This window comes from Schistocerca gregaria, chromosome 6 (assembly GCF_023897955.1).
Source record: "Schistocerca gregaria isolate iqSchGreg1 chromosome 6, iqSchGreg1.2, whole genome shotgun sequence".
NCBI classification, from domain to species: domain Eukaryota; kingdom Metazoa; phylum Arthropoda; class Insecta; order Orthoptera; family Acrididae; genus Schistocerca; species Schistocerca gregaria.
In genome coordinates this window covers 251,462,464-251,486,039 of record NC_064925.1, presented here as the reverse complement: position 1 = coordinate 251,486,039, position 23,576 = coordinate 251,462,464, and the positions used below count along the sequence as shown (strand labels likewise).

At 37.8% G+C, this 23,576-nt stretch overlaps 1 protein-coding gene across 15 annotated transcripts in view; it reads left to right on the top strand.

Moving 5' to 3' along the window:
* Window positions 1–23,576, top strand: part of LOC126277885 (protein turtle-like) — a 798,080-nt gene that overhangs the window by 607,087 nt on the left and 167,417 nt on the right. For all 15 annotated transcript variants that reach the window (XM_049977425.1, XM_049977435.1, XM_049977434.1 and 12 more), the window contains one exon: window positions 14,955–15,186. In XM_049977425.1, the coding sequence (XP_049833382.1) occupies window positions 14,955–15,186 (232 nt within the window). The remainder of the gene's footprint in view (window positions 1–14,954; window positions 15,187–23,576) is intronic.

The following is a 23,576-nucleotide window of genomic DNA, read 5'->3' as shown; positions in this document are numbered from 1 at the left end:
ATTGCACTCACTTTTAATTTTCTATAACTCGCACTGACTAGCCACACACACATACAAATACAAGAAGAACAGAAATAAGCAGACGTCTTTTTTCAGCATATAATTCGTTAGGTTGCCAAATTGTACATAAACAAAGCAAATAGGAAGAGACACGAAGTGAACACACTATATTTACGACTTTAAATCACAGTTTTCGGTAAAATGTCTGCAGCTACTTACAGACAAATAGTGGTACTCCACGCCCATTAGCGTAAAGAACACGAAAATTGTGAAGAAAAAAGAGTAAACATGAAAATGTACTGATGTTTCATAAGCTAAGTTTTAGTTCAACCTCCAGCATATGACCAGGTGAGAGGAAAAGCAGATGCTCGCGAATAACTCGATTTATTGTAAGTAATTACCTGTTGTTGTTGTTGTTGTGGTGGTGGTCTTCAGTCCTGAGACTGGTTTGATGCAGCACTCCATGCTACTCTATCCTGTGCAAGCTTCTTCTTCTCCCAGTACCTACTGCAACCTACATCCTTCTGAATCTGCTTGGTGTATTCATCTCTTGGTCTCCCTCTACGATTTTTACCCTCCACGCTGGCCTCCAATACTAAACTGGTGATCCCTTGATGCCTCAGAACATGTCCTACCAACCGATCCCTTCTTCTAGTCAAATTGTGCCACAAGCTTCTCTTCTCTCCAATCCTATTCAACACCTTCTCATTAGTTATGTGATCTACCCATCTAATCTTCAGCATTCTTTTGTAGCACCACATTTCTAAAGCTTCTATTCTCTTCTTGTCTAAACGATTTACCGTTCATGTTTCACTTCTAAACATGGCTACACTCCATACAAATACTTTCAGAAACGCTTTACTTCCCATTGCCAGTCTACATTTTATATCCTCTCTACTTCGACCATCATCAGTTATTTTGCTCCCCAAATAGCAAAACTCCTTTCCTACTTTAAGTCTCATTTCCTAATCAAATTCCCTCAGCATCACCTGACTTACTTCGACTACATTCCATTATCCTCGTTTTGCGTTTGTTGATGTTCATCTTATATCCTCCTTTCAAGACACTATCCATTCCGTTCAACTGCTCTTCCAAGTCCTTAAGTAATTACTTACTCACGCAAAAAATATTTGAACTGTTTTATAATCTACAAATATCAAATATCAAAACAAAATTGAATAATTCTAGATGCTACCGAAGATGCCTTAAAGTAAAAGGCGAAACGCGTCTTGAATAAATGAAGTACATTTCAGCAAGAAAACAACGTTTGTCTTGCAAAACGAAATAATCAATAGCTATAAATATTCAGCAAATTACATCTTATGACAGACCAACAAATTAGCTTTGGTTTAACTTCTGTCGGTCTATATAGGATATTGTAAATATTAACGTGTTCCATGTCACTACAATTCTCATTTCACATGCTACTAAATGCCATTTAAAAAATTTATCTATCCATTCTGGAACACTGTAGTTACTTTCATGTCTCGATAGATCAATAGTGTTTGCATACTTTCGTCATGCGACGAAATACGTGGCTCTTTACGAGCTATCATTTGAAGAAAAAAAAAAGTTTCCATTTCTTGAATCGTTTTCGAAATTTGGGACTGATACAACCACATGGTTTACGACGAGCAGGCGAAGTATCGGTCGCAGCGAGAGCGACCTGCTCCGCCACCACGGTCCGTTGCCGACATGTCATTCAATATCTCATGGACGGTGATAGCTATCGTCCAGCTCTCAGCCTAAAAAATAATTTCGGTATGTTGACTAAATTTCATATGCAATAATGTACAGACTAAAATGAGCTATACGCGAAGTCCACGCAATGCGTTTTTACCTCTGCATACTCAATAAAATTCCATGTTATCGTTTATGTAAAAATGGTACAACAAGTAACCACCACAAATAACTAAAAGAAATTCAGTCCTTTACCGAGCGAAGAAATCAGGCTGTACGATGCAGAAGAATCCAATTTTTTCACCGAATAGTTTCCTTCAAATCGGATGATAAGTATTTCATAGCTGCCGCCGCGGACGCGCCAAGGCCTCGGCGAAAGTTCGAATAGCCATGGGTTCTGTATATGACGTCACGCTCAGGACGTTCTGTGATTGGCGGCGTGGATCTGCAGCGCCGGGCCGGCTATGCCGCGCCGCTGACAGCGTTTCCATGGCAACCAAGGCCGTTCCGCACGGTTTTTATACGCGACAACCATAGTGAGAACCAGACTTTATGATACAGGAAACATTCTCCTGACTTGCATGGGACCTACGGTAGTAATCGAAGACACGCTAACAGCTGTGAACCACCTGCATCCCTTTATGCTTGATGTCTTCCCCGATGGCGATCTGATCTTTCAGCACTATAATTGTCTCAGTCTCAGAGTGACAACCATGCTACAGTTGTCTGAGGAGCATTAAAGTGAACCCACATTGATGTCACGGTGACCAAATTCGCCTGATGTGCGGGTTCCCCCACTGGCGTCGTTATTGGGTGCCATCACTGCTTACACAAATCAGCGGTCCTTGTTTACACGAATTACGTGTCCTGTGGGTTGACATCTAATGCCACGTACCTCTACAAACGCACCAACAAACTTTCAAATCCCTGATAAGCAGAATCAGTTATGTATTCCGTTCCAAAGATGAACAAACAAGCTACTGAGCAGGTGGTCACAATTTTTCGACCTATCAGTGTTTATAAAACACTTCTTAAATGCTATGGCAGTCATTTACAATGCCTTTTAACACACTGGCCGAGGAGCAAATGTCATGAGACCACAGAAAGAGGAAGACTGCACTGTGAAAATTCTGAAATCAAATGAAGGTCATACTACATAATGGTTAGTTAAGATTCGTCTTGTAATCAATCATGCATGTAAGGCACTGCCTGTAGTACACAGGCAACTAACTTGTCCATTGGCAGTGCATTGGATGAATTCGCCACCAGCTACTTTCTCAGGTGCAGCTGACCTCAGTCTGTAACTAACCCAATCTCTCAGATGGCAGCATGTCTCTTCAAATGTTGTACAGTGAAATTGTCTCCCCCAATGAGCTAGAGTGGATGGGGCTAGTGTTAGCAGCGTAGCATACCATTGTAGCTTGGCTTCTGCTGTCTCCTCTGGTCAGCTGCAGCATGAAAAACCCCATGGCACATTGAGAATGAAGAAATGCAAACAGCCCTCTAAAATCCGGACACTCTAGTGGGGCACAATAGTACTTGCTGCTACATACAGAGTCAAAATTCAATAGAGGGAAAGTCTTTATCAGTACAAGCTAATACACAGTTCACAGATGTAATGTGTTCTCTCTTATTGAACTGTACCTGTCTCTTGCTATCATTGTCAGTTGCTTCCACAAATGCCACTTGGTACTTTCAACTCCCTCTATTTTGGGACCAAATTTGTTCTGTTGTTGTTCAGGTGGAATTGATAACTTTCTTCACCTGTGGCATGTGATAAATACGTCACATTCTTCCTTTCTTTCCAATTGTTCCTCCCCTCATCGGCTTGTTCTCTTTCTATGGACAGATTTTTATCACACTATCCGTCAACACATTTTGAAGCGAAATATTAAATGTTTGCAGTTCTGCCAACTTAAACATTTAAAATATTTACAAAATTTATCAACAATGTAAATAATGTCTGTGCAACAATTAGTTCCCTTCCTCTGAAATGTTGTCTTTTAATCTACATCTTAATTCTTTATGTTTTCCTGACTGTTACAGTACTCATTCCCTCATCAAATTGTAGTGTGCCATCTAACAATAACTTAGCCTCGATATTTTTTTCAACTACTTACCTAAACACTTGAAATCAGGCTTGCACTCACCATGATCAACACCATCTCTACTTCTGCAGTACCAAGTAATATTATATCTTATGAATAATGTTGATTCCTTATGGTTGATGAATTACAAAACAAATTTGGTTTCCTTGTATTTGAATTATGATCTCCTTGTCACTATGACTCTATACACTGATGGTCCACATCAATTATATTGTCTGTAATTTCGATAAATCGCATATCTCCCATTTCATCGATGTTCAGTGAAGGCATGTGCTCCAAACCTGTCAATCTCATTGTTGCCAAGACATTGTTGTCAAGATATTAAACCATTTCTTCCTCAGCTATGCTAGCTCTTCATTTTTCGTGATATGATACAATCTGGTTCATGTATGCCTTGTGGTTTATTTTATTTTATTTTTTTCGCATAAATTATTATTATTGCAGTTAATCTATATCATTCATGTACAACTGTTATCTCTTATTTCTAACCCAGTAAGAAACATGTGAGTGAAGACCCTGTCATTCTTATTAATTTCACAACAGAATGACCCATCAGGTAAGTGATCATAGATGTGATATCTTCCCACAATGCACATATAATTAATAAGTCCCACTTATGCCTGGGGTTTCCATCATTATTGCCAACTATCAGTCTTAGACCCCTTAAATGTATCGTATTTTATGAACACTTGCCTCTTTTAAGTGTCTAGTGGCAGCTTCTGCTTTGCTTTCAAGAGCCACTTATTAAGAAAGCTACTGCAATAAATAAAACAAAATTATGAAGAATGCCAACAGAAAAGTACAACAAGATGTTCACAATATAACAACATCCTATTAAAAATTTGTATTTCAGGAGTCACACTGCACTCATCTGGTGAAAATGTTTCTGCTGATGAACTGCCAACTCCTCTGCAATGTTGCACATTAGGAATGATGAATGACTTACTTCATATCTTCCACACACAAATGCGGCAATGTGTGGTACTAAAATTGACATGCTGAGACAGAGAGCTTGACTTGTGAGACAAGTAGCACCTTTCATCTTAGTTTTCAGAGGCTGTTCCTTAAACACAAATACACAGCATATATGGTGTGCTTTGTGTTCTAATCAATTCCTTAGTAGTAACTTTTACTGGAAGCAGAATGAGACATTCAGCTCAGATTTATACCAAATACACTACCATTGTAGAAAGAATCACACAGTTAAAGCTACAAGAGAACTCTACTTTTGATGTAACAACAGAGATAAATATAAATAGAACATAAACAAAAATTTTAGCTTTTGATAGAATGTCTTATTCTGAGAACTAGTTTTTGTTTTGTCTCTTTTTGTTTTGTTTTATGTCTGCTGTTGCAGATTAAAAGTTTTGCAACATCTGGGCAGTTCTTAGACAACTTACACCAAATTTAATTTTGTGGTGGTTTTAGTCAGATGAACATTGAACCAGCTGTGATTATCTTTGAACAACATTTGGTATTATTATCACAACACAAGTCTTTGTTGAAACCAAGAAACAGACACATTGCTTCATTAATTTTCCCATAGTACATTGAAATTTTAGAACTGTTTTACTGTGTAATCTTAAATTTTATGCTCATATGAAGAGCTGTTAAGAAGATTGGAATGGAAATATATAGATGGCCTGAAATGTACCTTTGTTGCAATACTGCACTGCTGTGTAAAATTAGTAAAGTAAACTGAAATGAATTTTTAAGAAATAACAAAAATAGTACACACTTCAAACATACTACAGAGATTTTTAAAAAAAATCACAGCAAAATGTTTTATTCATTACCAAACAAGATGAAGATCACGTCACAAAGTGATGTCATAGACAAAAAAGGAATTATTTTTAAATTCCTAACTAATGACTATGTGTATCTCAAAAATTGTTTTAGATTTCATTACATAATGTAAATATGTTTATCTCCATCTTTGTGCTTCTACAAAAAATCAAAATATCAACAAACACACTCATCACTATTTAAATCAGAGTACCAAACATTCGCTTGTGTAGCAGTTAGATGGTATTCTTCACATCACAGAATGTGAATGATTAGTTCCAGAACAGAATGTTGTATAGATGATGAAATATTAGCACCAAAAAAATTAAAAATGATATGAATGATATAATGACAACATTGTGTTTATTGTTAAAAACCACTTGCAACAAACATAAAACAAAAGGAACACTGGGAGAAAGATATGTTTCTTGTTTTAAGAGTGGGAACAGCAATGTAATGTTAACTCACAAATTTTACAGATCTGAGCTTATGGCAGTAGTATTCAAAGTTATATAATATCTGATTAAGATTGCTAACAAGACTAATGCCCAGAAAAACCCATAAAAGAACAATTTATGTCCTTTTTATAAACAGGTGACTCAAGTGTCACTCAAAGTTCTGATAGTCTTTTGTGTCCTGGAGGTCATAACATTAGATCAGATAGTAATTTTAACAATAGTAATTGCAAATGTGGTGCTACCAAAGAATGCTGAAGATTAGATGGGTAGATCACATAATTAATGAGGAGGTATTGAAGAGAATTGGGAAGAAGAGGAGTTTGTGGCACAACTTGACTAGAAGAAGGGAATGGTTGGTAGGACATGTTCTGAGGTATCAAGGGATCCCCAATTTAGTATTGGAGGGCAGTGTGGAGGGTAAAAATAGTAGAGGGAGACCAAGAAATGAATACACTAAGTAGATTCAGAAGGATGTAGGCTGCAGTATATACTGGGAGATGAAGCAGCTTGCACAGGATAGAGTAGCATGGAGAGCTGCCATTAATCAGCCTCAGGACTAAAGACCACAACAATAACAATTGCAAAATGATTAAAAATATGAAGGAATTGCAAGAGCACATAAACTTGACTTCTACAAAACAAATGAAAATGACCACATACAAAAAAGTAATGGGAACTCAGTGACAGTTCAGTACATTTTCTTCTCCTCATAAAGTGATTCACATGACTGCAACAGTAACAGGATTTGTGGAACTATCAATGAGATGTTAAAACAACAAGGTAAAAGCATTCGTCATAAGTAAATAAACAGGCACAGCATGAAAAATGAACAAAAATTCTTTCACACTTACATCCAAATTGACAACAAAATACAGACACACAAAAGAAACCAGACTTCATAATGAGTTATGTCCCACCATTACAGAGCACTTAACACTGCTTTGACTATTTGTCTTCTTTTCCCTTCCAAGCTTTATTTATTATTTCAAATGTTGGTCTGCAACTATTAAAGTTTATATGGGTGCAACTGAAAAATAACAGTTGCCTGCTCAGTGTGAAATCACGCTGCTTCAGTGTAACAATGTGTAAGTCACTTCAGACTAAATGAGTAATTTAGCAACATGTGTGATATTTTCAGGGTGTGCTGTTCCTTAAGTACGGAGGACAATTTCCTTTCATTCTTGCATATTTGTGTTGGAACAGTACTGATAACTAAATCCTTTCTTACTGGCAAAAAAACATACTACCATTTCTCAAGAACTCTCACTTGTTATCAGTAGCAACACAGTTGTCCCCATGAACATATAAAAATGAGTAGGATGTGACCTGTAGTGTTAAGAGAATCTACTTATAGACAGGTACCTGTCAAATTCTATTAGTCAGTTTTGCTGACTGGTTTAATTTTCAGCCACCTTTGTATAATTTGTGTAGAAAGAAACCTGTGGATTATAACATTAAATTAAATACTAAAAAGAGGAAGTGTTCCATCTATTAGTTTCAATTATTGCAATGATATGAAACTCTTCCTTGTCTCTTTCTAACCCCTCGCTCACACATAACACATAATATTTGACGAGGAACTGTCCTATGATACTGTATGAGAGCAAACATCATACCTATTCTTGTCAACTATACAGAACAATTACATAAAAGTACTATTATGCATTCACTCACAAACTTACATTGTGATGATTCTGTATGGTACAAGGTACTACATCTTCAGTTCTAGTATTGTAGCTTCCACTGAGTACACAAGATCCTCAGGAAAAAATTCCATATAACTGTTCAGTTAATCATGTTTCAATCCCAACAAGTTGACGTGACATGGGATATTATTCACCTCTACCTGGGTAGAGTGTCTTGTAGAAATTCAAGTAACACTGATATGTCAGGATATCCAGTACAATCAGTCTAAAAATACTGTAGTGTGAAAAAATCAGGATTTATTCCCCAAGGATATAGCTGTTATGAAAATGGCGTCTCTTTTGCAATACAAAGGCGGATAAACTTACAGAAATTTCCTCTTTGTATAACACATGATGGACAACTTGAAACAATAATACAACGTAATAGGTGTCAACGTTAGATTGTAACAATACTATCATATTGATCAAACATTTTGCGCATAAAACAAACACGTAATTTGAATATAATGATGAGGAGCACTTGTACACTGTAATTCTAAGGAGCTGTAAATCTACTTCAAAGACAAATGCGTAGAAAATTTATAGTTTTGTCAACTCTTGCACACTACGTAATGCAGAATTTTTACCAGGCTGAAATGGAAGAGAGACCAAACCCATATAATGTAATGGCCCATATCAGCAATATGAGAATGCTCCCCTTATGTTTTAAAATCCTACATGGTAGGATAGCAGCAGAGAACAACAGATTAGATATAAGTTTAGAGGCTCAGTACTTCATATAGACCCCAAGCAAGTTATACTAAGATCAAAACTGTGTACATTAAAATTTCACACAGCCAGCTGTCTTTGGTGAAAGAAGCAAAAATGGAGTGAACACAACTCTAATCAAACAACACCAGTCATGTAGTGAACAGTCATTCCTTGAGTACAAACACTAGCTGGAAACAGAAATTCATTCATTGCACTATATATAACGAAGACTGACTCAAGTTCCACTAAGGCTCCCAGTGAAATTGACACTTTTTTTGATACCAAACTGCAGAAAGTAAATTAGTGGTATAAAAATGGGTGGACTCTTGGAACCAGTCTTCAGATAAATGCTGGTATCAGACATTATGGCAGAGAATATGTCATAGATAATTTGCTGTTTTAAAAACATTTTCTTTTATAAGTTATTTACATCTATTAATATATTATTTTTCTGCCTATGTACCTGCGATATTAAACAATGTCTTCATTTTCCTGTAAAAAATATTATTAATATATATGTTTTTCATTATAGAAGTTATTGTGTACATCTGCCCAGGTACCTTGGTTACATGTAGTTCCAAGTCAAGCTCTTTGTCCTGCAGTGGACTGTGCCTTTTTTGATTTGGTTCTTAACCTGTATTTGGATTTAAAAACGTATCTATATAATTTGGCCTCTTTTCGCCACAAGGGACAAACGACCAACAAGACAAGTCAACAGAGAGAGAACAGAGCTTTATTAGGCTATATAATACATTTAACATACTAATAGAAATTAGTTCTATGTTAAGAACATTTTATGCTATGAAAAGGGCAGTAACATGACCAAATAATGACATTAAAATCACATACTGGTAGATCCTAAAAGAGTGTTCCATTATGTTCATGTACTGAGCTTACTGTGTCACTGTCAGCCAATGTGTTCTATTTATTTTAAAACAATTATTATACTAGGGGGGATTCATTTAGCAATATTTGGGTAATGGTTGTAGTCTTGGAGATTTCCTGCGACCTACTACCCATCCTAAGAAGAAAAAATTATAATATTACTTTCTCCAGCCCCATTTCCTATGATTCTTCAATCAGTTAGTGATAGAAGTTATCACCTACTCAACTACCCTAACAAAGCAGATAATATATTGTTCATTTTAAAACAGAAAAGTTAGAAGCAAATTTGAGAAAGAACAAAAAGAAAATGCTGATATGTTCAAAATTGGAACTCTACATTTACATAATGGCAATTATATAATTATTATCATCGTAACTGAACTATGTTAAGCTGCATTTCAGTGGGTGGGAATGTAAGGGGGGGGGGGGTGAGGGGTGAGCTGTTGCTATTGCAAAAGTTGTAATCTACTCACCTGTTTATGGAGTCACTGTCTACATAATACTAAAGACAACATTAGAAAATTTACCGCTTCCCATTAAAGATCATGCAGTTGGAACAGGCATTGACATCACTGATATAAAACAGAGTAGTTATCAAATGACACTAATCTGCAAGGATATCATTCTTGATGGAATATCAATAACTCTTAAAAACTAACAAAGTCTGCTGATCTAGCCACTTAAATTAACATCAATGTGTCATAACATAAGATATTTCAAAGTACTTATCCCATAATAACAGAAGTTTAGAAGATTTTTACAGATCAGTAAATAGTATCAGACAATATTTGTTGTTTTTTTTATCTGTCATAGTTGCTGTTGAAAATAATGTTCATTACATCACAGCTACAGTGACATAGCGCAAGTTTATACTGACAGTGTTTAAATATGATAGAGTTTATAGTGTTGTTTATTTCTTCCCTCCCTCACAGTAATGTGCATATTGCACTCAGTAAATAAATGCAAAAACTGTGCAATAACATATCAGCATTTTCAAAGAATTTTTACGTTTTTCTCCTGTCGTATTGAAGATCAGTGCCAATGACCTCAAACTCTATATTGCCCATCATAAAAAATAATTGTTGTAAATATGATGTTCCTTCATTCAATCCATATTACGCACTGCCTGTAAATACACTTCACTCATTCACTTAACCTTAATGCAAAAGGTGTGATGAAGATAACTGCATTACAAGTGTCATCTGAAATGTGTACTAGTTAAAAAAATAATCTCTGTTTTGCTGCGATACATGTATCTTTGTAGAACATGTAAAACATGGTTTTGGGACTGTAAATACTATTTAATTACAGTTTATAAAGATCCTTTGAAACACCAGTTGCATCGCAAGTGACAGCCGACACAGAAAACCAAATAAATTAAATATGACAAAATAAATTTTTGTGTACTTGATATAGTGTGCTGACACCAATTTTTTGGGGTTATTTTGGTGATTATCTCAAAGTTTCATTTGCTATGTTTATTAACAGGCTGCAATGCAGCCTCATACAAGGCTAGTAATAACGCATTGTAAAAAGTTCAGTGTTCAATTTGTATCTCAGGTTGTTTTATTCAGTCAAAAATACCACATTGTGTAACTATGCACATACAGTCAAAAGGAAATGGAAAACACTGAATGAATCAGTGACTTATTCTAGAGGAAGCTACCTTAAGAATTAACCATGCAATGCAGTTATCTACATCACTTGCACTTAACAGCTCATTAACAAGTCCCTCTGTCTCTCTCTATCTCTGTGGCTGTTTAGAGGTGCTTTGATTAATTTTACAGTAAGATGTTTACTAATGTATTTGGAGCAATTTAGCTGAAAGTGTAGCTGCACTCTAAGCTCTATTTGCTTGCATGTTATATTTCTGTTAGTTTTAAATTTAGATAAGCCATGTAATTACTTCCATAAAATTAGTTATCTCTTTGCTGCTATCCAGAACACAACGCTATGCAGTTGTTATCTGAATGTTGCCCTAAAACTGTTTTATTACTTTTTATAACTGATTAAATTTTTTTAATCAGTTAGCCTTGTTATTGGGGATTAAATGACTTATTCCTTGCACAACTATCTTTTGTTCCCTGTCCTTCCATGGATCAGTTTGTGAGAAAACACCTTTGGCACATAAGCTCCTATGTAACCTTCCAAAAGCAAAAAATTAAACACATTGTGGATGGGTACTTCATATATTTCATTTTCCATTCATTGTTCCAGTGGTGTAACAGGAACTACCTTCACCATTTGTTACATTTTAAAATAATATCCATACATTTCTCTTGATAAAAAAATTCCGACAGATGGATCCTTGTTTTTAAGGTGTGGATAAACAAAGTTCACATTTTCCTTGTCTTGTAATACTTGCCCACATTCAAACCATGAAACTAACAAATAATTATTGGATAGAAGTTTAGATCCATCTGTATCAATCTCAATGTACTTTCAAAATCAAATCATCATGGTTGCAAATAAGTTAACTCATTACCATTAGTAACTGGTTAATATTTTGAAATCGTGGCTCGCATTTTTATATTTGTATGCTGCAAATGCTCAAAATGAAGAACATGCCCTCTAGTACATAAACTTTGCAGAGTACATCATACATCTCTCACCTGCCAGTTCTTAACACATAGTTAACTTTCATAATGTAATTTTCTTTTATTCATGAAAAATCAGTAATACAGAATGTTTATTATAATATTAATTACAAATAACCAATGCATCTGCAGGACCAACACGTTCAATGAGAAAAAGTTCAAATATCCCGTTAGAAAAATTATGAATAACAGTGCTGGAAAAACTCTTACATTATTTGATACAGAAACAGCTGAATAAAACTTAACATACTCAGACAGTTCTCTCTTTACTTATTTTGATCATCACTAAACTGACACTCAATACTTTTAGTGCAACACAATCTGACTTTCAATAACCCCTACAAAGTAATGGCCCTGACTAACAATAACCTATAGATTTCATGAATCACTTACCTCACACAAATTTTCGTCACTCGAATTACTGCAATACAGCAAGTGCCAATACAAGATTTTGATAGAGATCAAACAATGTATTTACCTTAATATGTTCAAAAGTTATTATATATATTGAAAACAAAGATTCCATGACTTGCCAAGTGTGCCAAGTGGGAAAGCGCCGCTAGATAGGCACAATAAAAAAAACACACAAACACACACACAAACTTTTGAGCTTTCGCAACCGGCGGTTGCTTCATCAGGAAAGAGGGAAGGAGAGGGAAAGATGAAAGGATGTGGGTTTTAAGGGAGAGGGTAAGGAGTCATTCCAATCCCGGGAGCGGAAAGACTTACTGTAGGGGGAAAAAAGGATAGGTATACACTCTCGCTCGCACGCGCGCGCACACACACACACACACACACACACACACACACACACACACATCCACACATACAGACACAAGCTGATATATAAAAAAAAATTGTGACATCCGCCTTATTCTGATGGGCACACATCCAGATCGTCCACTCAACACTCTGTCATCTCTCCCCCCACATCCACCACTACTGATGGCTCACCTCCAAATGCACAACGCTACGTGGTGTTCACATCCAATTGCCCAACATTACACTAGCGAATATTCTAACAATGAGTCCAACCAGCCACAGACTGCACACAGCACAGTCAGCGATTTACATACAGAGCACTACATGGTGTTACCAACATAAAAACCTAAACAGCCTACTAACATGGCCCCAAGCTCCCAACAAAAAATTTTACATATTGTTTTGGGCAGTGCTCAATACTGATTTGAATTTTTTTTTCATAATTACAATAACAAAGATATCAAATACACACACTTATCGATACACTGTTGTCTGGAAGAAAAGCTTGCATTGTCTTCTATTTAATGCCAACAATTATCAGTATTATTATAATTTTTACATATCATTTTTATGATTTTTTTGTGCATCATCATTTCTTGGCTCATTTATCTCCAAATATTTTTTTTCACTATCAAATGAAGTAATTGAGTGTGTTCTGGATACGCAGCTAGTAATATCCTATTCATATTTCCACTTTTTTTCTAACCATATTGCTGTAGTTGTTAGAAATAGCTTTTTGATAATATTAATTGTAAGCCAATCTGAACTGATAATTTAACAAATTTTAATATTAATAGATACTGAATGTTCCTGACGGCATGTGCCCCTATGTGTGACGGCCCTTAATGTCTATGCTTTAAAGTGAGCACCTCTAGAAAATTCTGTATTTATATGTTTTAAATGTTTTAAAAGTGGACAGCATGTGAGAGTTCCAAGAGATGTGTGCTCGTACCAAAGCATCTCATAATTTCAGTTTACACAAGATGAAACATTCTTTCAGTACAGCTGCTTCCTGCATATCTTCAAATAATGAGAGAATGTTTATTTACATCTACACATAAATAAATAAATGCAGAAGACTCCAGAACGTGTCACTGCTTGTCTGATCATTCATAAATCTATAAAAAATGCGTACAATTAATGGTAGTTATATGGTGTTTTGCTTGACTTTTTTTAATGAGTCATGTAAAACAAATATATATGTACTACAGTACAAACACATTCAAGTGCAGTAAAATAAAGCAGTAGAAGGTGGTACAAGTTCAGCTACCACAAATCTGTGAAAGATGTTTTGGTATTTAACTGAATAATTTTTAACACAGTTTAAATGCATGATTTTACATGGATAGCATAGCCTTTGACAAAGTGCAGTGGCAGTATTGTAACACAATTGACCAGACTGCACAATTAATCAACAGTGAGAGTCATTGGTATTCAAATATAGTAGATTTGAACACAAACAACTTCATGGAGCATGTACACAGCTCCTGAAATTAAATAACAAGTACATCCATTTCATCCTTTCCTTGAGGTATTTTCCTTTTAACTCCTTATTTATGAATACTATTCCTATGTATCTAAGTAAATGGAATGATGAGATTTATGGAATATTGTAAAATGCATGTTAATTGAGATATCAGTATACCATATTGTAGATTAAAGTAGTAACCATAAATGTAACAAATGATGTTGAGCTCAGCATCCAGTGACATTTACATAGATATTATTCAAATGCCAATAATAATTTTTGCCTTTACATTGTAATAAATAGGGCCTGCATGAGTTCCTATGACCAAATAATTAATGTATATCAAAAGTGCTTAAAACCATGTAACACAGATACATGCAAATACACTATTAACATTCTGAGAGATCCTCCAAATGGTTCTGAGACATGTGTAGAAAACTGAATATTACAGATATATTTTCTCCTTCTCATATCTTCCAGTAATTTCTGGCTCTGTTATCCCTTGTACAGTACACACCTCCTGTGCACAACAGTCTACACTCTACTCTCATGCAGATGATGTCCTTTTTCCCAATATCTTCCGATATTAATTGCAACTTTATTTGCATTATATTTAGAACACTGTATTCTAATTATTTTACATATTTTACTTAAAAATTATTTTTGAGCATTTTAGTATCTGTTAATTGTTGGCAACATGAATGATGCTGAACTCAACTCATATGTAAAAGAGTTTCACAGAATGGTGATTTGTCGAGTGCTGCATTGTTGGCCTTGATACGTATGTTGTGCCGCTGCATATTTGCGGCTGACAGGGTCAGGAGATCCCCATCTACATCTGGTACGACAGCTACCCGACCCACAGTGGTGAAGGTTATGAGGGTCGCGTGTCACGCGTCTCACCGGACTCGCCCTACGGGCTTGCTTCCCTCAACCTGACCAACATCCGTGAGTCAGACCAGGGCTGGTATGAGTGTAAAGTGGTCTTTCTGAACAGACCACCTAATCAGCCCAGGAATGGCACATGGTTCCATTTGGATGTACACGGTGAGACTTCTTGGTTCTTAAATAGATACTGAGTTCATTAAAATTATATTATATTATGTTATATAGAAATTATTTGCATGACTGTAAACATTGTAATAGATTAATTAAATTCTGATGTGTTGCATTGTCTTCTAGAAACTGTGATCTTACCATTTTTTGCGCAATCCAGTTGTTGAATTATTGGCCAGAATAATGGAACAGCTAACTCCACTAGATACCTCGAAACATTTCTTATATAAATTATGTCATGAAAACCTTCGAAATGAGGCAACATTGAGTTACTTTGCTAGTATTTTAGATGGGATATTCCTTTCCAGTACTTTGAAATCTAGTGCTGAGTAATTATGTGTCCTAGGCATACGACAAAATTAGTGATGAACATAACATGTGATGATGAAGATATTTCACAACAAAAAATCTCAAATGAGGAGCGAGTAGAGTAAGGGGTTAGCAATGTATTAGTACATATGAATGACTTTAGTGCATGTTACAAAGAGCAAATATCTCTGGTTAAAATTGTATTTTCTCTCAAATTAAACAGAGAGTGTCAGTCACAAAGTCTAAAATTTGAAAAGCAATTTCTGGAAAAATCTTATATTGAGGTATATTTATAGTGGACAATGAAGTCAGAAAATGATTACACGTTTCTGACTTATGTTGTCTTCTTCATAGTATTTACCAATTAAGTTTGAAAATTGATAAGCGATCATTTAAAAGATTTCATAAAGATATATTTTGAAATCTACTTTACAACTTAGCACTTGACTGTTTCCGTTTAACTCTTTCGATGGCCTAAAAGCAGATACGAATGTACTTCTGTAACAAGGGAACTGAGGACATTATACTGACGTGGAATGAGTCTCACAACAATGATTAAAATTGCTTTTTGGGAAATGGGTCTTTTATAAGCTATTTATGCAGTTGGACCATTTTCACATAGCCAGCCTCTATCAGGTGTAAGTTGTTGTGTTGTCCATACAGTTACACCATCTTGATACAAATAATACAGTGTTTTCTCTGACTCTAGATTTTCCTTGGGTCCCAAACAAAAGCAACATCTGTAGCTGTACTCCACAAGACACCATGCAGTGTGTGGCAGAAAGTAAATAGTATACCAGTGTCATTTTACCCAAACTGGCTATCAGTGTGTGGCTCTGTGTAAGCCCTTGTTACTCCTATTTTGCAGTCAGTAGGTACTGCACTATTCCATGAAATGCAAGTGCAAACATTACTTAAAACATAAGCCTGTAGTGATAATAGAAAATTTGTGCTGAATTGAAACTTGAACCCAGACTTCCCACTTATCTCAAGCACTCACCTTAACCTTTAGGCTATGTGACCATGATTACAGGTGTGGTACAAACTCACATTGTAACTGATGTTTCCACCTATGATTTCCCTATGCAGTGGGACCTAGAGTCAGGTCCCTGACAAAAGAGCATTGTGGCATAGAAAGCTACATTTCGTCAATGGTCTAAACAACACAGAAACTAGTACTGATCGAACAATGAGGTGTGCAGAGTGCAATTCAGGCTGCAGAACCACAGAACTGTACAACCAGGACTTCGATTCCACGATTCTGCTTTGGCCTCTGATGACATGAAGATGGCGGACCCCCTACTTCCAGCATATACAGTATGGCGACCATAACGTCGCTAAATAAACCCGCGAACCAAGTAATAAACTACTAAAATATTTCAACCCAGCAATAAAATGAATTTAATAGGACGACCGTAGGCAGTAGGGCGTTTGGAGCGGGGACAAGCTAAATATACAAAAATAAGAACATCGTCAGCACTCCAAAATAAACAAAACCGAAAAATAACACGAAACCCTTGAGAATAAACTGGACATAGAAAATACTCAACCAGAATCGAATATTTCATTTGACCTATATAACTCTCTCTCTATCTCTCTCTCTCTCACACAAATCTCACTGGACCTACATAGCTCAAATGAAGACAGCGACACTAAAAGCCGCCATCAGAATAACAAAACCCAGTATCGTAAGGTTCACTTGACCCCTGTGATGTTGTGTGAAAGAGTTTTTCGTATCATGAATTTAGGTTAGTGTCATGAACGCGGATGAGGATTTTTATTTCAGAGTTTTCTATGACCAAATATTCTCGTTTCTTCTACACCTTCCTCATGAGTATTCTGTGGACAATCCTGTCTTCCAAGATGACAACTGCCTTGTTCACAAGGCTAAACGCATATGTTCCTGGTTAAACAAACACTTAGGCACCCTAAAGCATCTTGACTGACATGCTAAATCATCCAATCTTATGATGATGATGATGATGTTTGGTTTGTGGGGCACTCAACTGCGCAGTTATCAGCACACATATAACCTTCAGTTAAAACTTCCGGGCTGAGAGGCCGTGGTCGATGTATAAAATTTCCACCTCACGTTTCGTCTCCAGCTGCGGGAGACATCTTCCTGATTTCATCCGCGGAATGCGATGATAACAAACGGATTCCCGCCTCCACATTTGCTATAATGTCCTCCGTCGGAACCTTTAGTGGCGTGACTGCAAAGTTGCCTCCTTTCGATAGAACTGAATGTTCCTCTTTTGTTAATTCTCTCCCAGACATGTTAATCACAGTTCGAGAGTTGCCAGCGACTGATATTTCACTCCTACCTTTCTGTAGGCCATCGAATTTCCTCTTCTGCCTGTTAGTTGCCATTTCTGCACTGAGCTCCATAGTCCTGCAGCGAGCGCTGCAGACTGCCAGTAAAAAGCCAGCTAAATGGTACCGCTATGTTGATGACACATTTGTAGTGTGGACTCATGGTGAAGAAGAGCTGGATGTCTTCTTGGTGCACCTGAACAGTATTAACCCGAAGATACAGTTTACGATGGAGAAAGAGAGCAACGGTCAACTTAATTTCCTGGATGTGTCGGTAATTAAACGAGTGGATGGGACGCTGGGCCACAAGGTATATAGAAAGAACACTCACACGGATCGATACCTCCACAAGGAATCAAACCATCATCCTAGGCAAAAGAGAGGTGTCATGAAAACCTTGGTGGACAGAGCCAACAAAATCTGCGAGCCGGCTTACTTGCAAGACGAATTATATCACTTACGTTCGGCCTTCATGAAAAACGGATATACCAGCAAGGAAATTGATCGAGCCCTCCATCAAAGAAGAAAAGAAGCCAGAATTCCAGAGCAACAACGGTCACCTACTGGAAAAGTTTTCTTACCGTTCATTAATAAAGTCACGGACCGCATCGGCAAAGTTTTGGCTAAACATGGGATCGAAACTATCTTCAGACCCACCAAGAAGATTAAGGAATATTTAAGAACTGCAAAAGACGCTCGACACCCCCTAGCAACACCTGGGGTATACAAAATTCCATGCAGTTGTGGACAAGTATACATTGGAACAACAAAAAGAAGTGTAAACACCCGCTTAGCCGAACATAAGAGAAACTGTCGCTTAGGACACATCGAAAAATCGGCCGTAGCTGAGCATGTTTTTCGAGATGGGAACCACGAAATTAAATTTAATGAGACTAGCGTTCTAGCACGAACATCCCATTATCATCCACGCATGTATAGGGAAGCAATAGAGATCCACAAACACCACAACAATTTTAATAGAAAAGAGGAAGTTTCAAAATTGGACAAAATATGGATGTCGACGTTGCGCAAGAAGAATGACAATCGATTACTCTTAATCGAGAATAATGACGCCTCGAAAGATAGGCATACTGTCGGCATCACGTGACGAATGGTGGTGCCCTCTATGCGCTCTATAAATGCGAGAGTACCTGGAGCCTCAGTGGCAGTAGCCGGACGATCTCGGAAGATGTCTCCCGCAGCTGGAGACGAAACGTCAGGTGGAAATTTTATACATCGACCACGGCCTCTCAGCCCGGAAGTTTTAACTGAAGACTATTCCGGCCGTGAAAGCCTGCACTGTATGAGCACACATATAAATTCCCAAGCTTTGCTCAGTCCAGTCTCGCCACTTTCATTAATGATGATGGAATGATGTGGACAACACAAACACCCAGGAGGCAGGTGAAAATCCCTGACCCCGCCGGGAATCGAACCCGGGACCCCGTGCTCGGGAAGCGAGAACGCGACCGCGAGACCACGAGCTGCAGACTCATCGAATCTTAATTGTACAGAAAATTCAGGGACTGTTTGAACAGCGAATGATAGTACCAGTTGTTATTCCCGAAAGTTGTTTAGCGCTACAGGATTTGATCATCGTTGAGTGGCGTCTGCTAGATATAGCACACTTGAAGAAACTTGTGGACTTCTTTCCTTGCCGAAACGAGGTTTTACCGAGGCTAGAGAAATTGGCACACAGTATTTGCATACTGTGTCCTAGAGATGATACTTTTTTGTGTAGTCTGCTTAGCTGTGGTACTTCACAAGGAGCATCTCTGGACGCACTTGTTACTGGGCAGCGCCATTAGACGCACTCACTTCTACTTCCGTCTGTGTGGCTGGGGAGACTGAGGGTTCAGATGCCGAACAACAGTCTTTTTATTCCAACAGTCTATAAAAATACCTGCGTTTGGGTACCGAACATTTCATGTATTACATACTCACAACTACCAACATTTTTTAATGCATCAGATTCTGTCAAACCAGTATGAGGAGACAGACAAATCGCAAGCAGTGATACGGCAAAATCTTACAAAACTTCTTTAACCATAACTTTTTTAACTCCCAGAGGAGTGTTATGGAACAGCAATATGGGAATATGTGAACCTTAAGTTTCTCGATGAGCTCTCTAGTCCTGAAATGGGAGATTTCGGTAGATGTCGGAAGAGGGGGTTGAGCTGTTCTGGGGGGGAGAGACCAGACAGTGAGGTCATCGGTCTCATCGGATTACGGAAGGGCAGGGAAGGAAGTCGGCCGAGCCCATTCGATGGAACCATCCCGGCATTTGCCTGGAGCGATTTAGGGAAATCACGGAAAACCTAAATCAGGATGGGCAGACGCGGGATTGAACCGTCGAAATGTCGAAAGACTTCGGCCGATAGTCATTTGTTTTCGGCTGCAGCCAACATTGCGTAACTGACGGTATTGTGGGAGGTAACAAATTGCTGACTACTATGTTGTACTACTGTTGTTAACATTACATAACAGTTGCAGTTAGGATATTTATTAAATAAGTAAATGCGCAAGATAACTTCCGTATTGATTGTGATCAACGTATAGGTGATCTTTACCTCGATGTGCTACTTCTACTTTCGCGGAAGCATGAACCACAGGTGTCTACCGTGCGGGAGGCAGAAGGGGCTCGTGCACCTCTGACTACCTTTCACCCCGCAAAACCATTAACCAACTTGCAGTTAACACACTGAACTGGTTCGGTGAATCGCAAGTGACAATAGAAAGGACCATCAAATCTCACGAAGGTTTCTGAGCCTTGATGCCGATATGCATGCAGACTTAGCAAATAACTGTGTTACTGTATGTTTACTTGCCAGGAAATCACCTTTTCTCTGAGCTCGGTATAACGCAGCGTATCATGTTCCTTGCATGTAGATCAACTGATAGCTGTCCTTGCGCTATCTCTTCGGCGCGTCTGTAAATGGGTGTTCTAGTGTTGAGTATGACCATTAGAAATTTTTGAGTCCTAACTCCGGCACATTACCGCCACTTTGTGAGAATTAGTTACGTTACCAAGATCGTTGGAGAACGTTTGGTCAGGTCACTTTAAGATATTCATTTTGAACGAAGCCGGCTGTGACGTAATAGAAACACCTGTTCTTGCAATACACCTGTGGCGGTTTTCGTTAACATTGACAGTATTCAACTGTGGAGCACGAAATGATCACGAGTATTCGTTTATTAACTGGGTATTCATCCTTGCTGCCAAATGATTTAAGAGCAACCGTTACGAAATGATATAGAAAATTTATATTTGATTCTGTGAATGTGGTGAGAACTGCGATCTGCTTTCATAGTCTGTTTCCGGATCGGAATATTCTCCAGTAAACTCATTCCGTTATTGCTATTCACATGGATTGCATCCTCTAGTTCTTTCGTCAGCATTACTTCTATCCTGGAGCGTTGCCAACCTGTGAGCTGTAGAGAAACCCCGCCGTGACTGACGCGGGACCCGATCTAGACTTCAGCCTCCTCTTAACGTTCTTTGTTGTCGTTAATTTTCATCACAAGTTTGTCTTTGTTCAATAAATAATAACAAATTTCAGTAGTCATTTCATTTTTTGTCCCAATGTGTATATTGCAGATCCATATTAGTAAGCGATTATCCCAGAGTCCGGTATCAATTGCAGGTTTCCTAAGAACAAAAAGAATTTAATTTTCGATGTTTCGCGTAATTATTGACCGAATTTAATATGCTGTTGTAAACTTACTCATTAAGCGCCATAATGTATGTTACGAGATTAACACAAAAAGACAAATATTACAGTTAGAAACTGAAATCGTCCTGAGGCAGCGCAACTGTATGCGCGCATATTCACGGACTTCTTTCATCCTTGGTTTCAGAATGACAACCTTTATCAACTTCCAACAATCTTTAAGCATAATTTCAAATCTTTACGAAACTTTGTCTCGTTTACAGCACACACACACACACACACACACACACACACACACACACACACACACACTGAAAGTTTTTTTATTGTATTACTTCTTTACTATCGACTCTATTCACAACACAGTTTGCAGACAGTATCCACGTTTACTGCTGAAAGTACCTGCAAAACATTACATTACTGCAAACAATCGGTGCAGAAGTTATATTTTCACTTTCTCGATGTCGGTTGCCACTGCCATTTTTGGACATGTTATTAACTCGTTTCGCTTTCCTCGACGTTTCAAAGTAGCCCAAACGACTCAAAATTAGCTCATATCAGTAGTTAACCCTGTCGTTGAGCGTGTCAACTGGGCGTTCCACGCTGTAAGTTGTTACGGTTTCGTCGGATATTTCTCCTTCCGCCAATATGTTCGGAATTGCTACTTGTATCGTTTTGCTGTCGGTACTGTTAATCATCATTAAAAATATCGATCAACATCGTAGATCCAAAACCCACGCAATCTCGCATAGTTAAAAGTTGTCGCGCTCAGAAAAGTTTGTCCTTTAGTGTAATAGATCAGACGGCCAAAGCTGTGTCGTCACTCATTCAGCTGATCGCGACGGAGCCGCACAATTAGTAGAAAATAAATATTTCCGACTTTCGCGTAAACTGGATTCATTACTTTCACAGCTACAAACGCTGGTGATACATGAAACAAAATAGGCCAATATAACTCTCCTCAATTCCATGAAACTAATTTCTCCACCAACTACAATGCATTATTCGTCTTTTCTGGTACGTCGCTGGTCACGTCTGTAGGAAAATCTTTAAATCATCCATCTGAATCCCACATCGGTGCGCATGGGACAGCCTTAACAGCTGTGCGGAGTGGCCCCGCGGTTAGAGGCGTCATGTCACGGATTGCACGACACCTCCCGCCGGAGGTTCGAGTCCTCCCTCGGGCTTGGGTTGTGTGGTGTTCGTAGCATAAGTTAGTTTAAGAAGTTTGTAAGTCTAGGGACCGATGACCTTAGCAACTTGGTTCTTTAGGAATTCACGAACATTTGAACAGCCTTACTTCTACACGTAAAATACGCACGTCAAATCTGGTATGAGGCGAACTCTAAATAATAAATAACAGCAGGAAATTTCTCAAATGTGAATAGCTATTTTCTCTAGGCCTTTATCTAGAACTGGCATCCTTCCGTTTTCTCAAATCCACGCGTTATCGAGAATTATTCCAAAAACATGCTTTTCGGGTACCAAAACTGAAACGCAGGTGCCAAGACGGCTACACAGAGGAAATGGATGTAATTTTTACTATATATTCGTAACAATAAGATCCCGATCCCAAACAACCTTGAAAATGTTCTTGATACCTTTATCAGTTTCCAACATACAGAGATTCAAAGTTACCACACTTTCATACGTAAAATATGCATTTTAAATCCGGTTTGAAGCGAAAACGTTGTTTATAAGGTGACGTAGCACGGATAAATATGCTTTAAACGGTCTCTGTTTTCATAAGAAGGGTACTGAGCACCTCATGGTGTAGTATTGAAGCACATAAATAATTTATGTACGATAAATCCTGTCTGAGGTGTAAAATTAGTTTTGCGCTACTTCATTTTCATATAAGTAAACTGTCAAAATTATACCAAGCGATACAGGCCTTTTTACGCGAGTGACATGCGCTGCCGTGGCAGGGAAAAGAAGAGAACCAGTGGAAAAATGCTACTGTCGGAGCACAAAAAAGCTATTATGTTCCTGTTTAAAAGACTGGCTGAAAAGTGGGGCACCTGCTGCCTTATTGTACCTTTCTCGGCGCCTTTAAAATTTTTCCCAAAAATTTTGACATGCGAACAT